The sequence below is a fragment of the Acomys minous genome (genome assembly GCF_964271855.1).
Source record: "Acomys minous genome assembly, chromosome: 5".
Classification (NCBI taxonomy): Eukaryota; Metazoa; Chordata; class Mammalia; order Rodentia; family Muridae; genus Acomys; species Acomys minous.
The window spans coordinates 42,955,411-42,976,766 of NC_140494.1; the positions used below are offsets into that span (position 1 = coordinate 42,955,411).

At 40.8% G+C, this 21,356-nt stretch overlaps 1 protein-coding gene across 3 annotated transcripts in view; it reads right to left on the reverse strand.

The window, feature by feature from the left end:
* DNAH5 (dynein axonemal heavy chain 5) overlaps positions 1-21,356 on the reverse strand; it is a 279,963-nt gene that overhangs the window by 101,246 nt on the left and 157,361 nt on the right. For all 3 annotated transcript variants that reach the window (XM_084781257.1, XM_084781256.1, XM_084781258.1), the window contains 6 exons: positions 18,400-18,546; positions 14,284-14,525; positions 11,284-11,460; positions 10,233-10,434; positions 8,620-8,762; positions 7,788-7,922 (listed from right to left, as the gene is read on the reverse strand). In XM_084781257.1, coding sequence (XP_084637383.1) covers positions 7,788-7,922; positions 8,620-8,762; positions 10,233-10,434; positions 11,284-11,460; positions 14,284-14,525; positions 18,400-18,546 — 1,046 coding nt within the window. The remainder of the gene's footprint in view (positions 1-7,787; positions 7,923-8,619; positions 8,763-10,232; positions 10,435-11,283; positions 11,461-14,283; positions 14,526-18,399; positions 18,547-21,356) is intronic.

Below are 21,356 nucleotides of genomic sequence, written 5' to 3' on the forward strand. Positions count from 1 at the left end.
AAATAAATAATACAAAACACCACTGAGTATCTGACGGTTCATCTAGGCTTTGATGCCAAGACACTGTGCGGATGGCATTATTTGATAGAGGGCTAGCCAGTACTAGAAATGCATCTCCAGCAGACGGGCATAATGAAGTTGACAGTCTTACTTAGAAACTCAATCAATGATCTTGGCATCTTGGCACTCTGATGTCACTGATTAAATGAAGCAATAAGAAGCCATGAATTATCCATGCCTTCAACAATTTTCATTGAGCTGGTATTTTGATTTCAATAAGCAAAGAACAGCAAAGTTCACCAGAAGCAAAGTTTTATGAGCTTGTTTTTTGATAAATATTTGCATTCCAATTACAATTTTTGATGAGTACCTTTTTCAAATTTTACTAATGCCCTAATAGAAACATTAAATTTCTTAAATAATTGAGGCATACTGACATTAAGAATTTCTTCCCCATAATTTCCTTCCCAGACACCATGAGCTATCAAACAAAAAGCCCAATGAAAGGTGTGAGTTACAGCTTTTCAAGTTATTGATCAGTTGAGGGTGGGGTCTCATTACCACCAAACATTATAGACTAATGACATTGATCTGGATCATCCTCCAGAGCTTGATGGAATAGATGATTCTGGAGAGGCAATATATTTGAGTTACATGGCATGAAGAAATCAAGCTAGCTCCAAGCTAGCAGCTTCACCCCACTGACTCACTTTCCTAGCTCTGGAAGGTTCTATGCCGATGCTCTTACCCAGGCGTGAATCTTGTAAGCTATAATAACAACTGGCTTGGAAATGCATGTACTTGTGTCATAAATATAAAAATAACCAAACACTTTCTGGTTGAATTTAAGGCCTATTTCACAAGACAGAATTCATTGCCCGTATTGTCCATTTAACTAGGAACCTGTGGCTGAGTAAGTCGTAGGTCCTGCGGGAGAACCTAATACTAATAGTTTGCTAAGTGAAGATAGAATTAAACTGACTCCTAAATACTTATCTCTGAACCTATAGATAAGCTCAGTTCTCAGTGGTTATCAGAGAAGCTTCTTTTTCTAGTATATAATAATTAATACAGAGACTTATAACTGGTCAGTGTACAGATAATAAAAACTGTGGAGTGCTCAGAGCGATCATCTATTATATCTTTCTAACATCTATCTATCTATCTATCTATATTTGTCTGTGTCTCTATCTGTATCTCTGTATCTCTGTCTGTCTGTCTGTCTGTCTGTCTGTCTGTCTCTCTCTCTCTCTCTCTCTCTCTCTCTCTCTCTCTCTCTCTCTCTCTCTCTCTCACTGTCTCTCTGTAACGTACATGCAGAGAGAGGAGGAGGGAGCTGAGCAAGCAGAAATCATGTTGGAAGAGGAGGGGGAGGCAGGGGAAGACTGCTACAAAACAACATTGACGTTCAGACACAATAAGGCCTTACCCGTAACATCTCAGCACCATAGCTGTGTGCGCAGGGCCTGCACAAAATCCCAGTGTGCATGGGAGGGGCACTCAAAAAGTACTACCTCTAGCTGAAAAGCTATTGGCACTTGATGGCTGAGGGAGGGTGTTAATTTGCTTCAGGAATGTGACCCCCTGATGGGCTGTTATGCTTCAGTGGGTGGCCTGGTGCACATGCTAGCTGCACTAAATAGGATAAGTAGGCTTAAAAGGAGCACATGGGGTTGGAAGGAAACCTGTTAGGGGAAGAGTTGGAGGGGAATTTGATCAAGGAATTTGTATATGCATATACAACATTCTTAAACATTTTTAAATATATTTATATTTATATTTTATTTTATTTTATTTATTTATATTTATATTTTATTTTATGTCTTTTTGCCTGAATTTATATATATACACATTAAGCATGCATGATGCTCATGAAAACCAAAAGAGTGTCAGATCCCCTGGAACTGAAACCACAGACTACCATGTGGTGGCTGGAAATCAAACCTGGATTCATTGCAAGACCAAAAACTATTCTTCACCACTGAGTCATCTCTCCAGTCTCCCAAATAATGTGTTGGGATGCGAATGTTAAAAAAACAACAAGAAGAAAGGGTGGTAACCCTAGCTAAGACCCCTAGCAATAGGGCATATGGACCGTGAAATGGTCACTTCCTGTAACCAGAAAAGACTTCCAGTGGAGGGATGGGGACACCAAGCCAGCCACAAAACGTCCCTGCCTACAGGAGGTGCAGGGGTAAAGAGGAAGCAGAGAGGGAATGGCGAAACAATGACTGGCTCAACTTCAATCCCATGCCACGAGAGAGAGCCCATCCTTGACACTATTAGTAATATTCTGCTATACTTACAGACAGGAGGCTTGCATAACTGTCATCCGAGTGGCTTTACTCAACGGCAGATGAAAACAGATCCAGAGACCCACAGCTGAAGATAAGGCAGAGTTCAGGAACTCTTGTGGAAGAATGGGAGGAAAGATTGAAAGAGCCAGAGAGGTCAAGGACACCACCAGAATCAGCTAACCTGGACCCATAGGGGCTCCCAGAGATTAAACCAACAACCAGAGAGCATGCAAAGAATGGACCTAAGCTCCTCACACGTATGTAACAGATGTACAGCTTGGTCATCGTGTGGGACCCCTATCAGCAGGAGCAGAGGCTATCTCTGACTCTGTTGCCTGCCTTTGCATCTCTTTCCTTTAACTAGATGGCCTTGCCTAGCCTCAGGAAAAGAAAATGCACCCAGACCTACTACAACTTGATATGCCAAGGCAGATTGATATCCACGGAAAGTCTCTCCTTCTCTGAGAAGAAAGGGAAAAGAGTATGGGGGAGAGGAGTAGGGATGGAGGGACTGAGAAGGAAAGAAAGGAAGAAGTTCCAATCAGTATGTTAATTAATAAATCAGTGGATTAATTAATGAAAAACGTCTTCTTCAGTTCCCAGGTATGATGATGTACCTCTAATACTTGCGCTTGGGAGTTAGAGGCAAAAACATCTGGAGTTCAGTACTCACCTGGAGTCCTAACGACGTCTAGGTCATAAACTTGTGGCATATGAAACCTGTCCCACGTATCTACATACCTTTTCTAACAAATGAAAATGTGGATGAAGAACAAAAGAGAAAGAGAAAATGTGCTCAAAACGCAATATATACTCACATGACAATATTCATATGTGACATAATACAATTTACAACAAATATATACACTGATCTTGGCAATAACTAATAGCCATCTAAAGAATTTAAGTCCTGCTCAACAAGAGAGAAGTTATACATGGTACTGGAAACCTAGCCATCTACTCAAGACTAGCAAGGCCACGGGTCTTAGAGAAGAACCTACTACTGCCACTTTATTAGATTGGCATAAATTCCTAACTGCGTTCTAAAGTTATCCTTACATCCACAGATAAATCTCATCCGTCACAAACAAGAGCTTTTCTTTGCAATACAAAGAAAACCACACTGATTAAAATGCACAAAATAAGTGAACATTGGGTACCTACCCGCAGCTGATACGTCTACAACAAAACTCCCACAGCTAAGGCTCAGGAAACATCTCCTAAGATGAGCAGGAGTGCAAGAGCCGAAGTACCAGGAAGTCTGCTGTGATGAGGAAGCTACACCAATGACACTTAACAATATGGCTGTCTATAAAAGACCCGAACACTGGCAATACCAATAGATGTACTATTGGGAAAAGGGAAATCGCATAGGATCTCTGGACTCCAGGCAACTGGTGACTGCAGAGATATGGAGAGTTGCTGTTTCCCAGGGATGAGCCCTCCAACAGTTAATTCTAATACAATGTGGTCAGCTCTGAAATTATATACACGCAAGTAACACTATATAGATTTGGAGGGTGTGTATGTGTGTGTGTGTGTGTGTGTGTGTGTGTGTGTGCAAGCATGCGTGTGTGTGCTTATAACAATAATAATTAATGAAAAGGAGACTGTCAGTTTGAGAAGGGAACTCTTAGGAGGGGTTAGTGGAAGGGAACCTGGGATGAGTTGGAGGTAGGAAAGAAAATGGAGGAAGTAAAATAACAATAGGTTTTTAAAAAGAATAAAGGGGGTGGATAGAGCTATCTTGGGGGTTAAGAGTATGTACTGTCTTTGCCAAGGACTTGAGCTTGATTCCCATCATCCATGTCAGTGTTGCACAAGTGTCTGTAACTCCAGCTCCAACAGTATCTGATGCTTGGCCTCCACAGTCACTACACTCATGTGCACATCACACATGCACACACACACACACACACACACACATCACATCACATCACATCATATGCATGTACAAGTATGTATGCATAATGTAAATAACAAAAGTAATAATTGACAGTTGTGTATAAAAGACACTAAGGAAAACCTTTCTTTCTCATTTAATACTTTTATGCAATTTTGTACCCACATAAGAAGGAAAAGTCAGCATTGCAAACTTGGGTCAGTCCTTAAAATTTCACAGACACAAGAATATATGACATGGTATGTTTTTTTTTTTTTAGATTTTTTTTCCTCCTTTATTAATTTATTCTTGTTACATCTCAATGGTTATCCCATCCCTTGAATCCTCCCATTCTTTCCTCCCTCCCAATTTCCCCTTATTCCCCTCCCCTATGACTGTTCCTGAGGGGGATTACCTCCCCCTCTCTATGATCATAGGGTATCAAGTCTCTTCTTGGTAACTTGCTGTCCTTCCTCTGAGTGCCACCAGGTCTCCCCCTCCAGGGGACATGGTCAAAGGTGAGGCACCAGAGTATGTGAGAAAGTCATATCCCACTCTCCACTCCACTGTGGGGAGTGTTCTGTCCATCTGGTGCTATCTCAGAAAAATGGGAATAGGGCTTCCTCAAGACCCAGCTATTCCACTCCTTAGAATATACCCAGAAGATGCTCCAGCACACAGCAAGAAAATTTGCTCAACCATGTTCATAGCAGCCTTATTCATAATAGCCAGAACATGGAAACAGCCTAAGTGTCCCTCAATAGAAGAATGGATAAAGAAACTGTGGTACATATACACTATGGAATACTATTCAGCTATTAAAAACAAGGAATTCCCGAAATTTGTGGATAAATGGATTGAGCTAGAAATGATCATAATGAGTGAGTTAACCCAGAAGCAGAAAGACTCAAATGGTATATACTCACTTATATCTGCATATTAGCCCAAGGGGCATGTCCCACGAAAGCCTTCACTTACCAGGAAACTGAGACAGAGGAGAGGACATTCTAGTGGGACTCTAGATGAGAGAATCATGGGAGAAAGGCAAAGTAGAAGGACCCAGAGGGTCCTAGAAGCCTACAAGTAGAACATTATGATAGGCAGATTTGGGCCCAGGGGTCCCACTCAAACTAAGGCACCAGCCAAGGACAATACAGGCGGTAAACCTTAAGCCCCTACCCAGATCTAGACATGGTATGTTTCATCTGGTAAGATTCTAAGATTTTATGCCCTGTTACAATTTATCATGGGAATAGTGTTAGAATGCTACACCGGTGAAGGACAAGACAAAGTGGCAATTTAGGAAATAGTTTGGAAAAGCATAAAAGCTAGTTTACAAGAAAATTAGACTTGAACCAAGAATAGGTGCACTTCCAGCAATGGCTCTTCTACGCTGGTACCCTGTACTGCAACCAGGAGGTGTGGGTTATGGGGAGGGACAGGGAACCAAAGCGGGAGATCTGTGTAGACCATTTCTTTAGATACAGTAACATCCTTGGATTCAAAAAGTATCCATTAAAGATGACACTAAAATCACAGAAGAGTAAAAAATAATATACACAGAAAAGCAGATATTATGAAGAAGGTAGAAGTTTGTATACTAAAATGAAATTGTGAAACTTCGGTATATGATTTTGCATGTTCAAAGGATTTTACTTCCAATTCAGAATTTTTTAATTAATTGAACTGTAAATGCACATTGTTCAAAGTAATTAATGTCATACACCACTTCTATACATGCATTTTTACTGTATCCACTCTCTCTGTTACATTTTCTTTTTTTTTTTGTTTGTTTGTTTGTTTGTTTGCTCCTTCTTTTTTTGAGTCAGGGTTTCCCTGTGTAGCCTTGGCTGCGCTGGACTCAATTTGTAGACCAAGCTGGCCTGGAACTCATAGTGATCCACCTGCCTCTACCTCCTGAGAGCTGGGATTAAAGGCATGCGCCATCATAACATCCCTAGTAGTCAGCATTTCATTTTCATGAACTTCCCCTTGCTAGATTCTGCCTATGAGAAGGAAGGTGTGTGTTCCCGCTGCTAGTGGGGGATGTATGTTGGTGCAACCACTGTGGAAATCAGCATGAAGGCTCTTGAAAATATTTAAAGTACAACTTCCATACGGTCCACATATAACTAGCTCTAAGTATTTACCCAAAAATATCAAAGCTGTTTCTAAGTGTAAACTTCTGAGTCTGGCTTACTTCACTTAACATAATGATATACAGTCCATCCTCTTGCACTCTTCCTTACGGCTGGATAAAACTCCATTGCATACATACATGTGCAAACTTCACCCATTCATCTGCTGGCAGCTACCACAGCTGATTCTGTAACATGGCTGGTAGAAACTGTGTGTCAATAACTATAGCAAGTGTGTCTATAATCCACTCATTCTGATTCTTTTTTTTTTTTAATTTTAGCACTTTTTAATTTATTTATTATGTATACAGTCCTGCATGTATGCGTGCAGGACAGAAGAGGGCATTAGATCACATTATAGATGGTTGTGAGCCCCCATGTGGTGGCTGGGATTTGAACTCAGGTCCTCTGGAAGAGCAGTCAGTGCTCCTAACCTCTGAGCCATCTCTCCAGCCCCTTCACTCTCATTCTTTACCGTGTGTTCTCAGAACCAGCACAGCTGGATCATATGGAAATTCTAGTTGTAATGTTCAGAGGCACCTTCCTGCTGACTTGCATCCTGGCAGCACTAATTTATATTCTCATAAAGGTCCCCCACTGTCCCTGCATCCTCACAAATATTTGTTTTCTTAATAATAGCCATTTCTATGCAGGTGAGATAGAAGCTCAGTCTAGGCTTGATTTGCATTTTACTAATTCCTAAATATGTTGAACATTTTCCTTCATGTTTGCCTGTATTTGCATTTCTTTATTTGAGAAGTGTCTGTTCGGGTTATTTTCCCATTTTATGTTTGAATTATTTAGGTTTCTGTTCTTTAGTGTGATTTTTTTTTGAAGTTCTTAAATATTCTAAGTAAATGAATGGCAGAGGTTTTCTTGCATTCTATAGGCTATCTCTCCACCTTATAATTTATTTTCCAGTATAGATGTTTAATTTCATGACATCCTACTTGCCAATTCTTTTTTCACCTGAGTTTTTTGTGTTCTACTCAGAAATCCGTTTTCTGTGCCTCTAGTTTGAAATGTTTTTCCTGTATTGTCCTACATTTCTGCACAAATATTTTAAACACCACTGAGGCCTGTGACACATTAAAAACCGTTTTATCAGTTCCTTGAGAATCTCTTATTTCTCCATAATTAAGAATAAATAGCATAGCCAGGTGTGGTGGCGCACACACCTGTCATCCCAGCACTTGAGAGACAGAGGCAGTGGGATCTCTGTGAGTTTGAAGCCAATGTGGTCCACAAAGTCAATCCAGGACAGCCAAGATAACACACCAAGAAACATTGTCTTGAAAAACTTTAAAAAGAATATATAGTACAACCTAACTAGAAGAGACTTTGCTGCATTTGAATGATAGAGACAACGGAAGACATTGTTGGTGTGACATCACAAACGTCTGACAAGATTTCACAGATACATGGAACACTGACCCAAACTGCTCCTGAGAGCAACATCCAAGGCAGTACCTGAAACATCAGTGGAGTGGTTGCTGATGAAAAGTTCAAATTCTTGACCAGGTGACTTTCAGGGTCATATTTTGACATAAATCCTTTGATTATGACTGTTTTGGCTGTCCCTTGCTCACCAATTAAAAGAACAGCCTAAAATAAAGACATTCAGAGGGAATGAAATAAAACAAGCAATATAGGAAGGCCCCTCCCACCCACCAACTCCTAAACCAAAGAGGATTACTCAGTACTCCCAACGCAACTGTACCTAGAGAAAGGGACTCAACAGAGGGGGCCACCCAGTGAGACTTTTAAGGTGCATGATCCTGTCAAATGATGGCCTTATAGAAACAAAGAATCTAGACACACAAACACCAGAGATGCATGCACAAAGAAAGGAGCCTCAGGAAGACACAGGCACTGTCTGTAAGCCAAAGGAAAAAGGCTTATGGAAAAACCAACCTCAACAACAACACCCTCATCCTGGCCTCCCAGCCTCTAAATAAGGAAAGAAACTGCCATGGTTTAAACCACTAAGCTTTGGTATTTCTGTTAGGATAGCCACAGCACACTAAATCGGTAACCAAAGAGGAAAGAATTATCTTAACAAAAACAATTCAAAATTCACTGTCTTCAACTAATACGCGAGCAACAGTCAATTGGGAATTAGGCTTATCAGACACAGTAGGTTGTCATTGTGAAATAACAAAAATAGTTCACTCGTTAAGAATATTTTCACTTATTCTAAACAGTAACAGAAAGTAGTGTAAAATGAATGCAAGACACTTTAGTGTTTTCATATGACCTTTTAAAGTACATTATTTTTAATAGTAGCTTAAAAAAGCCATACCTTGCCTTGTTTGGCAATGGTTTTAATTAGGAAATCAGTCCGCACATTGTCCACATTTGGCACCAGGATAGAACCATAATCTGGGGTGGTATCAAGTGGATACACATATTCTGGGGTACACATGCTCCAGTGCCTCCAGGTACCTGAAAAGGATGGGGGTATTCACACCTTCCAGTTAGTAATATATATTCCTGTGGTGACCAGGCACCTTCAAAATGTCACAGAGACATCTTCAAATATTCGCCATAAAATAAAGATCATTAAGGGGATATGGATGTTGGCCAGCCAGTAGAGAGATTGTCTAGCAGCCACAATACCCTGGGTTCAACCCCTAGCACCACATAAAACAGGGTCTTCTACTTTTCTTTCTGTTGCTGTGATAAAAGTCTGACCAAAAATCAACTTAGAAGGTTAAAGGGTTTTTTTTCATGTTATGCTTCCAGGCCACAGTTCACCCCTGAGGGAAGTCAAGACAGGAACTCAAGGCAGGAGCTTGGAGCAGAGACCATGTAGGAATGGTGCTTGTTGGCTCACTCCCTGTCTTGCTTTCTCACTCACATCTACTGCTCAGAACCACCTGCTTAGAGATGGTGCTGCTCACAGTGGGCTGGACCCATCTGCATCAGTTAGTAGTCAAGGCAATCCCCCACAGACATGTCCATACAGCAATCTGACCTAGAGAAGTTTTATGAAGCCGTGACTTTCCTCTCAGATGACTCTAAGATGTATCAAGAGCTTTAACTTGAAAATTAAAGCTAACGAGGACACCAGATGTACTAGCAAATGTTTGTGATACCAGCACATGGGATATGAAGCAGAAGAATCAGAAGTTGAAGGTCACCTTCAACATTCAGAAATGTTTTACAACTGCTTTCTCAATATGTAGCTTGTCAACAATATAGTGTGCATAAAAATATAAAGAGAATAAAGCCATTATTACTTTTGTTTTGTTTTTTGTTTTGTTTTCGAGACAGGGTTTCTCTATGTAACAGCTCTGGCTGTCCTGGAACTCTCTTTGTAGACCAGGCTGGCCTTGAACTCACAGAGATCCTCTTGCCTCTACCTCCCCAGTGTTGGGATTAAAGGAGTGCGCCACCAAGCCCAGCCATTATTACTTTTAAATGCCAAATCTCACAAGCTTTTCATTGGGGGGAGAGATACTAGAATACACATGAAAATACAAACGTGCTTCTGTGTATTATTGCATATGGCATATGTGTGTATGTATTATGTATGTTTATGCACATGTAAGTCACCTTAAAGTGTATGTTGATGTGCATAGAGATATATACAGACAAGCACATAGACATCTGCAAACACAGACACCTATATCTGAATGTAATTTTTACACCCATTGTTGAATGGCTGATGTGCATCTGAGTAGGAAATTGGTTCAATTTATATCAAGTCACTAAAGTTCCCTGCCCACCGTGCAAATGCAACTTGTACCTGGAACTCAAGACTCGGGGAAAGAACCACTTACTACCTCTCCTTTGTACATTAAATTTCCTATTTCAGTTTCCAGCTAAGAATTTCTATTCTCACTTTAATAACACAGAAGCATGTAGGGTCAAACAACCCATCCTTATACCCAGCATGCAATGCACGCTCACCATCTGGTGCCACATAGTAGTCGAACATGGTGTCCTCGGGACCCCTCAGCTCTGGTAGGGGCAGTGTCGGCATTTCTCGAGAACACAGCCAGAGCTCCAGCCTCTTGCGGCCTTCTAACTCCAGGACTGCACCCACGCTCCACATCATGGCGAAGACAAACAGCCTCGCCAGGTGCTCTGGACCCATCTCCCCAGCCTGCTCCTGAGGATGCACAAAACATTATCTTTCATTAATTGATTCTCACCTCTATCTAAGACTCTACTGAATGAAAGCAATAAAACCAGGAATGAGATGTTAGCTATCCCCAGGAGAACAAAAGATATAACTAGGGAACAAATGAGAAACTGAGTTCCAGGGTTCTAACTGGCTTAGAAAATAAAGGAAAGATCAGAGTAGGGGTTCGATGCTTACATTCTCCACAGTTGTGTGGAGAGCGGGGACTGACTCTGACATGAGCTCTGGTGCTCCATATTTGACCACCCCCCCTTGGTGAGGAGGCCTGGTCGCACTCAAAGATGAGACTTGATAGCCTTATGACCATATAGTGGGGAAGGAGATCCCCCTCGGTCATAGACCTAGGGGAGGGGAATAGGATGAAAGCAGGAGGGAGGGAAGAATGGGAGGATACAAGTGATGGGATAACAATTGAGTTGTAATCTAAATAAATTAATAATTTTTTTAGAAAGGAAAGGAAAGAAAGAAAGCTCAGTGAGCAAAGGCACTTTGCACCACTTCTGATGGCCTGAGTTCGATTCCCCAGACCTACAACCCACAACTGTCCTCTGACTTCTGCACACACATGGTGTAAGTTAATAAAAATACAGTAGAAATGTTTAAAACAAAACAAATGACATTTATTATATAGCTATGCTAACCACTACAAAATTTAAATCAACAGCTTGCTTTGTTCAAAGAAAGCGATGGAGAAAAAAACAATTAGCACATCTGAAACTTCTCCCAGCCCCCAGCACATTCTCACCAACCCTAATGAAAACTAGTTTCAAATGCTGTGTCCTCTGCACAGTGTGCTCAGAGAGGCAGGCCCCTTACCTTTGGAGGGACCAGGCCTTGCAGCATGAGGGTGCTCTGCGTGATCACAAAGGCCTCAAGCACCTCCATCTTATACTCCAGGTTCTGAGTGCTAAAACGATACAGGTCCAGGAAAGTCTCTGAGTACAGCTGGCGAAGGATGTCAGCCTCTTGAGGAGGTCGTCTCTTGAGAAAACCCTGTAGGTTCACACAACCAAGGATTGGTGAAACCAGGAAAGCGACCACTGGGCATGGACATTTTACAACATTATTAGTTCATTTACATTAATTAACATTAAATTAATATTATGCAAGTGGCTATTGTAGGTAATATGCAGCAAGTCTGGCTATAAATCCTTTCATATTAATAATTCATTTAAATGTTCAGCACAACTCCCTGAGATAGGAACTACTGTTATCCCCCTTTGACACTTCCAGCTTCAGTAAGCCAGCCAGCATGCCATGGTTGGTAGGTGGCAAGGCCAGAAATAACTCTCAAAGAGTCTGTCTGCAGCATTCTCATGTGCAGCTCCAGTGCCATGGGTGCAGAGACAGCCCTCAGCTAAGTGATGGCTAAATGTTCTTCAAAGAAAATATGGGGAGGCATTCACAGGGAGTTGCTAAGCTGACCAAAGGACATTGCCTTTAAAAATCAAGAAACAACTTATCGCAATTGGTTATTTCCATTATTTTTTTTCTCACTTAACAAGTAATATAAAAAGTACCAAAGGTATTTGGACAACTGGACAATTTTGCCATTTGGGGCTAAATAAAGAAAATTTTGTCATTCAGAGAAAAACACCACTTAAACTTTTCTCTTTAATGCTGGGAGTGCAACCCAGACCTCTCTGTCCCAGTCTTTCTCAAGGTCAAGAGATGGGTGCTCCCCTCAACTCAATAGTCCAAGAAGTAATTAGGGACTCAAAAGAGAAACAGTAAAATCTTGACTCTGAATGAGTCATTAACTCCTGGACTTACCATGATTCCTCATTAACAAAACATGTCACAGAACTTTTCTGACCCAAGGGGCCCAGAGAATGACTTGTATCCCTCCACCACAGCCCTCCAGAAATGGTCCTGACTTCAGGTAAGTTTCTTAGGCCGCAGCACCCTGATCTAACGTTTTGTAGATAAATCCTGCTTTTCCTGGTCATGCCCAAGCCTATACTGTAGTAATTTTTTAATTGTTGCTTTTATTTTTTGCGATTATAATAAAATTACCTCACTCCCCTCTTCCCTTTCCTCCCTTGAAGTCCTCCCATATACCCCTCCTGGCTCTCCTTCAAATTGTTCCTACGTGCATGTATATATACGTGTGTGTCTATATATGGTCCTAAATACATACATATGACCTCTCAGTCTGTATAATGTCACTCGTGTGCATGTTTTCAGGGCTGATGATCTGGTATTAGGTAACCAGTTGGTGTCTCTCTCTCTCCTACTCTCAGCATTTCTTAGCTACCTATAGTACTTCCTGTAGGGGTGAGGACCTAGTAGTCTGCGTGTTATTGTCCTATTCAGCTCATGTTTACTTGGTCACATCGGTGAGACTTTACGGCGTAGCTGCTGGCACGATTAGGAGACAGAGTCTCGTGCCAAGGCCCTTGTCTTCTGAGGATACTCCGTCCTTTAAATATATGAATGTGTGATAGGTGGTGTGACTGCCAAAATCCAGGTAGGGTATAACAGAAGTGTACCTCATAAGCAACAAGCTAAATATTTGTTATTTAATACAATAAAAGTATTTTTCAAACAACTTTATGAAAGTGAGATATTTGGGGGGGAGTAAGTCATATAATTACAATGGACTTGCATTCTGCTGTGTCAGTGGTCTCCAAGCACAGACATATGAGGAAAATCTACGGTGATACTTTAAGCACAACGAGTCCTTTGTCTCCTCCCTGGAGATTCTAACTTGGTAGGATTTGGATCTGATACAATTACCTGTATTTTTAAATTATCACTGATGAGTGCTTTTGCACATCTAAGTGTACCTCTAAATCATTTAAATGGATATAAAAACTAATTGTGCAGTATGAAGTCCTTATGAGTGATTTTAGAGTCATATTCAAGAATGTCAATATCATTTTGGTGTGTGTGTGTATGTGTGTGTGTGTGTTTGTGTGTGTGTGTGTGTGTGTGTGTGTGTGTGTGTGTGATATGAAGTGTAAACCCTGTTGTAGCCCAGAATCATGTAGCTTTTAAAAGACATTAATAATACTTAGAATATGCCTATACAGATATGAGTACAAAAATAAAATGTAATGTAAGATAATATCTACCTAATTTAAGTTAAGAAGTTCTAAAATAAAATATCTTCAAAATATAAAGGCAAATAAAAGTTAAAAATCTAGGCACCAATATCATAAAAATCACATATCCAGTAACACCTTCTCTGATCTTATAGCATGGATTTAATAAAGCATATAAGCATGCAAGGTATGTTACTATAAAATTCTAATTAATATATTTGACAATATACTGACAGTAATAAACTTTTATACCTGATCATGAGTTAAAGTGATATCATATGAAATATTATTTCCAACTTCAAAGTTAAAATTAATATTATGACTACAGAATCTCATTTAAAATTTTTTATATGCAATTTTAACAAATTGTCTTTAAGTTAAAATTCTAAGATAACCATTCTAGTCCTAAAGTTTCCTAAATTATTCCTAAATTTTATGTGAACAAGTACTTTTCAAAACTGCCATGAATCCCCAAAGTGATGAAATTAAATTTCACTTTTCAATCCTCAGACGCAGTTTGGCAGGATTATTGATTCGGGAAGGCCTGACAATTACCTGGAAATCACAGCTCTAAGTGATTAGAACAGGACTGGAGAGGCCTATGAGGGACAATCAGGTCTGAACATCCCTGTGTAGTCAAGAGCTTTACATAAACAGTAGCATAAAAAGGCAATTACGCTCCAGCTGCAGAGGAAGTGGCATGCTCACAAAGCATGCTAACGACTCTTGCCCCTTCTTTAATTATACAAAATACAGCATTCAGACGAACCTCAAGAATAGGACTCCAATCAAGGACAGAGGAGCTCATAAAAACCATTCCGTTTCTGGAGACGGTGGCAGGAGAAGCATTGTCGATGTTATGAGGTTCAAAGACGATCTTGCAGTTCGGAGCCATCGGGATCCGATCGCCATTGGCCAGCGTCAGAGTTTTGTTGTCATCCAAAACGGAATTCAAGTTTTCAATCCAGATGGCATCAACTGGACCATCAAGAACTATCCAGATATGTTCCCCTGGAATGCCACCCAAGAGAAGAGGAAGAGCGCACACATGCACAGAGGTGCCTGTGTAAGTAGCTATGAAACTCGAGAGAAACTAGAGTTGTATATAACACCTGTTAACTCTCAATAAAGTTTTGATCTCAATGATGACTAAATTATACGAGCACAAAGGATCTTCTAAGTCCCTAGTATGGCAGTTAGCTACAAACTATAATTAAATTTGTTCCTTGGACAAACACTCAGTGAGTACCTTGTGTCTGCTGTCCTAGAGGCCGGGGTATGATGCAGAATGGGACAATGTCCCACCTTCAGAGAGATTATACTCCAGGTGGAAACAATGGGACAACTCATCAGAGAAGCAATGTGAGAATTTTTAAGCAGATTCAAAACAGAGGCAGTATTTTGGATTAGGTGCTCAGCGAAAGACTTTGCACAGAGAATGAAGTGATGTAAAGGTCTGGAGGTAGGATTTTTTTTTTCACACCTATGAACAGAAAGTACAAAAACTGTGGGGCAGGAACAAGCTTCAGGTGATAAAATGGACAGACGAAGTGCTTTTGCACCCTCCAAGGTGAGACGTTGAGATCGTATTCTCTAAGATTAAATGATACAGGATTAAGGAAGGAAGGACTGCCTCCAGGAACGGGGTCTGTGTCCTGGGACCCCTCTGTCCTTGACAGGATACAACCAATAAATTAGCAGCCTTCAAAAGAGTGCAAATTAAATGTCCATTTGTTGTTTGCCAACCGTTTCGTCTATTGTGTTGTATTATAGCAGTCCAAAGGGACAAAGAGAAGTAAATAAGACAGGAAGAAATCAGAAATGGTTAACAAGATGAGAAGGGGTGGTATGATGGGGAAGGGAAGGAAAATTCAGTTTTGTATATGTTTTTTAACATCTTTAATTTTTTACAAATGAAGTAATACTTCCATATATGTACAACAAACTACCTATAGCAAGAAGAACCATGACACAATCAGGAACTATATAAATGTTACATTCTTAGTGTTTTGGCTAGTTGAATTTGGCATACTTGAAGAAAACATCTTTCCTATGGTGTCTAATATCCTGAATGTAAATCAATATCCACCATATCTCGTCATTATCAACTTAAAACATCTATCTAGACCTAAAAACATCTTAACCCCTAAACAACTAAGCTTAATCGGAGAACTAAACTATCTGGTCTTCAACCCCACCAGAGACCATTACCTGAGTATACAGTTTTGTATATGTTAATACCCAACAGAGATCCCGGGAGAGTTATTAACCTAGAAGTTTGAGAGGGAAATCAGGACTAGATGTTCAGCTTAGAAGTGGCATTTAAAGCCACGGGGAGCGGGGCAAGGGGGAGGGAACTGCATAGATTTCTTCTAGGTTTAAAAAAATGTAAAGAGAGACAGGAGGTCTGTAAACAGATGCCATACAGCATCTAGATGTCTGCCAAACTCCGCATTCTCCTACTTTTTCTAGGCATTTCATCCCAGTGAATGTGGAAAAACAGGCTAGCCTGCAGGATAAAGAATCTCAGAGCCCAAGAAGAACACTATGATGGGCAGATCTGGGCCCAGGGGTTCTGGTTGATCTAAGGTACCAACCAAGGACAGTAGTGCAGTCATCATCAAACCCCTACCCAGATCTAGCCAAGGGACAGAATATTCTCCACCGTTAAGTGGAGACTGGGGACTGACTTTCACATGAACTCTGGTGCCACATATTTGGCCATGTCCCCTTGATGGGGAGGCCTGATGGCACTCGGAGGAAGGATAGCAGGCTACCAAGAAGAGACTTGATATCTCTTCATCATATTCAGGGGGAGGAGGTCCCCCTCAGTCACAGTCATAGGGAAAGGGAATGGAGTGAAAGTGGGAGGGAGGGAGGAATGGGAGGATGCATGGGATGGGATAACAAATGAGATGTAATATGAATTTTTTTATTTTTCAATAAAAAATGTGTTAAAAAAAAAAAAAAAGAAAAGAATCTCTGAGCACAAGTAGGCAAAATTCAGGAAGAGAAGTGACCAAGTGTGAGAGCGACCCCTGGAGGCAGAACTACAAGAAGAAAGGGCAGTCTGTACTCTATGACAGAAATCACCAAAGTCCTTCAGAGTGGAGACAGTGGGGACCCACCTGGCAGTTACCTCACCTCCAGGAGGTAACTGGAGCTAAAGAATGACAAAAAGAAGAACGCAGACGTAAGTAAAAGTTATTTGGGTCAACTGGTGCTCCTCGGCGTGTCTGTCTCCCTCTGTCACTCACCAATACTATCACTGTCTGGTTGTAGATTTCCTTTGTTGTGCATTATTGTGCGTGTTCTGTCCAGGTTAAAGGCTTTGGGATCCCCAAGGAAACCTGCTCACTAGCAACAGGTGAAATGGTGATCTCAGCACAGGTCACTTTGAAAGACAAAGCATCTGCCTCCTCTTTAGAGAAATCGCTCTCTCGGAGCAAATCTGGGAGGTAAAATTCCATCACTGCATCTACACTGGGTTATTAAATATATTAGAAGCAAATTTTCAATTTCTGGTAAAAATAGCAATTACCAATGGGGCAATTTTTTTTGCTGCCTTTTTACTACCACTACGAAAGGGACAGGCTCCTTCCCTTTTGTGATGTTGCTATCTTAAACACGTGTCAGCAGGGGTCTGCTGCCCACCATGAAGACGGAACAACCTGCAAGAGCTGCTCCCTCCTGTGTTCTTCCCCTGACAGTGTGTCCATTGTCCCTTTCTCCCTCATATGGGAGAGAACACAGTGAGAGGTGAGCTGCCACCATTTCTTCCAGCTGAGCTGATACTCCGAGACACACTGTGCTTTGTGTACAGTGTCTGTGAGTGAGACCAACTCACACTGAACAGCCAGCCCTTTAACAGCCAGCAAACGCTTTAACAGTCCAATGCCAGTGTCCTCAAAACAGTGGGATTTGCTAGCTCACTTTTGGACATAGAATTTTCTGCCCAAAGAAGCACATTTCTCCACATGATTTCATAGAATCAGTTTAAAAAAAAAAAAAAACAAGCTGTGTAGAAGTAAATGTTACATTTTTAAACTATGCAGTGAACATAATGACGAAAGAAAGAAATCACTTTATTCAATGCTATCACCTTCCTTAACAGCTTCTCTCTATCTATTTTATTCTAAAATATCACAAGGACGTGTAAGTATTATTTTAAAAAACAAATGTCCTTTAAAGAGGGCATATTTAGAGCCTGCATGAGAGCTCATCAGATAAATGTCCTTGACTCCGAGCCCCAACATCTGAGTTATAAACCCTGAACCCATATTGTAGAAGAGAACCAGTTCCTAACATGCACATTGTGACATATGTGCACACACACGCACACACGCACACACGCACACACGCACACGCACACACACACATGCACACACACCTCCTATACACACACACACACTGCACACCAAGACATATGCACACACCACACACACACACACCACATAGACACAGACACATATTGCACACCATGACACATGCACACACACCACACATACACAGACACACACTGCACACTGTGACATAAGCACACACACACAGATACACATCACACACATACCACATCACCATACCACCACCCCACACACACATACACACACGCCACACCACTACATACACACAACACCAACATACATATACACATACCACACCACACGCACACACACACACACATACATATACACATACCACACACCATACACACAAACACACACATACACACCACACCACATTGATTACTAATCAATAATTTCATTACTCCAACACTCAGAAAAACACTGAAATATTTCACTTAGTATTATATGGGCAGCACCACTGCTTGGTAATTCTACGCAGCCATCCATGATTTTGCTTAAGATAACATTCATTCCTCTACCTTTCTTTGCTTTCAGTGTTTTCCTCCAAAGGGTAGAAAATATCCCATCGGTCCAATCATTTGTGGCCACGTCAAGTCGCCCAAACATCTGTGGGGCAGTGATTGCTTTGGGATTCATCCTCATTTCTTTGTGCGGCTTTCCACAATCTGCAGCAAGTGCATCCAAACTGTAAACATCTCAGATGTACCATGAGCCAACATGAAGCAACAGTGCACTAATTTGTGGTGTGCTGTCAGCAAGTGGTCAAAATATGAAAAGTGAAAAATTACACTGAAAATATATGCCATCCTGCATTCCAAGTCGTAATTAGCCTTGTTATCCTTTATTGAGTACAGCACTTTGCAGTCTATGAAATAAAGTCATATTGCCTTGGGGACAAAAGGAATGCTATGCTAGACCTAGGCAAGTGATTTTTCAGTGTATATAAGAATTAGCCAGTTCACTGGAGGGTCCTCACAATAAAAAAACACGAGGTGGAAGGAACCCTTCCCCATCCCCCCTCTTTTTTTCCTTTTTCGTGATGAGAGCTTGGGTAGTTGCTTATCTTCTGCAGTTTTCAGGCTAGGATTTACGCCATCTTATCCCCTGATTTTTGGATACAGAAGTACAGAACCAGCTCTTCTGGGTCTCGAATCTGTGAATAACAAGTGATGGGACTTCTTGGCACCCACTAACATTAAGCTAACCCAGAAGAAATCTCTGTGTGCATGTGTGCGTGTATGTGCATGTGTGCATGTGTGTGTATGTGTGTGCATATGTGTGTATGCTTGTGCATTGTGTGTATATGTGTATGTGTATGTGCATGTGTGTGTGCATGTGTATACGTGTGTGTACATGTGTGTTTGTGTGTGTGTGTGTATGTCCTCTACTGCATCAGTTTCCCTAGAGAACCTTAACTAAAATATCCTCTTAGGAGAACAGAAGCAAATTTCTAATTTTCAGAAATCACAAAGCAAATTAGAGTAATTATTTATAGTATTTTATGATGCTAAAGTTCAACCTAACCACAGCTGAGCTTTTGCAATAGATGTCATCCACAACACTCTAGCTAAAGTACATTTTTAACATAATTACACTTTGTGAAAATCTTTAAGCATACGTTGATCAGTTTCACTGTTGAAAACTGTGTTTATTCTGTTGTACATAAAAGATAAACCATCAAAAGACACTTCGGTAGGTAGGACTTTCATTTTCAATTAAGATACAATAGCATTTTTAAAAACACTTTAATAGGAAATATTTGATTTTAATAATGTTGCTTAGATGAATCCCTCTTGAGTCTTCCTCTAGGTGTTCCTTGACTGAGTCCTGTTGGCTGCATGTTTGAGGGCCGTGCCCTAGCATAGATGCCTTTTCTTACTGTCAATCCTTCCAAACCTCCCTCTCCTAATCTCTTCTCCCCATGGCCATCAGATGATTTTCTGCAAGTAGGGGTGATGATGGCACACCAAGTTCAACAGCATTTCCAGACACATGGAACGAAACCCAGCTACTTAGTATGATTAGAAAGCTCCCCATGTCACAGCTACTGCCCTACTTTGGGGACGATTAAGGCAGAGACAGAAATAGGGAATCAGATTCTGGGAGTCTAGAATGAAGAGACAAAAGAGGCAGCAAATCAGCAAATGGCATGTCACTAAACTAACTACAGAATAGACTTCAAAAAAGAGGAAACTATGGGGGGGGGGGGACATCAGCCATCAGCTCTTCTCCCCTACTAGTTAAAGATATAGCTGTCTCACAGACATTAATTCATTTTCTTTGAATTATTTTCTCATCTTACAATAAAGTATGGGGCTAAAAGCTGGGAGGTATTTCTGAAGCTAGAGCGGGGTCCCTCCAACACAGTTACAGCAGGGACATGCTAAAGAAGAGGACACTGCATGCCAAGACTAAGCACTTCCCACACGTCTACATGCAGCCCACCACCCACTAATGGTATGTCAGCCAGGCTGAATCTACATGCCAGTGTATCACAGCCTTCCCAATCACTCTTACCCTTCACAGGCTCTTCCTGCGGCAAATACGCGTTTTGTCCATCAGACATTCAACCCTCGGGTCTTGATAAAACAGCGCCCTCTCTGTACAACTCTTTATAATAACTTTAAAAGTTTCTCATCCCCTCTTCCTCGGCTCCCATTACAGTTCCAACCTTCCTCATAACAATTACATGTTTCAGTTGTAGTTAGCTCTGCTATGGCGTCTCCTTGTTACACTGCTAACTCTTACATGCTTTTACATATGGATTTCCCTGCTTCCAATATAAAACCTGGCAGAATTGCAAAGTAGAGACTACTAAAGAACAATTAATGTGAATTGCACTGTGAGTCAGCAAACAACATGCATGGGTCATGCACCTTTTAAATAGGAGTTCCACCCAATTATCTCCTTCGCCTTTTGGATAACTAAACTTTTCAACATGAAACAATGTGCTACTTAAGATAATTAATGCTTACCCTATATGCTAAAGCCAAGAATAAACTAATAAACAGCAAATAGTCTAATAATAAATTTATCTTTTCAAGGAACTTCTCCCTAAGCCACAGCACCAAGTGGATTATGTAATTCATATGTAGCATGCACAATGCGTTTACATTGCTTAACATTTAGCATTTCATTTGGTTCAAGTCACTGCACCAGGTGCATTTGCCATGGATTGCTAACAGAAAACTTCAGCTGTGATAAAAATTGAGCATAATCATGAAAACATTATCATGTAAAAAAAAACACATAAAACTCTCGATCAGAAGATTGACAGCGTACATGAAAAGGCATGCACTAATAAATCCTGAAGGTGTAAGCCCTCAGTTTGGAAGAGGTAGTTACTCACAAAGAAAATAGTTTGTCACCATCTGAGGACACCTGGTGGAACCCTCACATACAAAATTTACTTTATCCAATAATTTCTAGAAATGAGAACGAGTGTATCACATGAAGAGCCCTAGCATAGGTACTG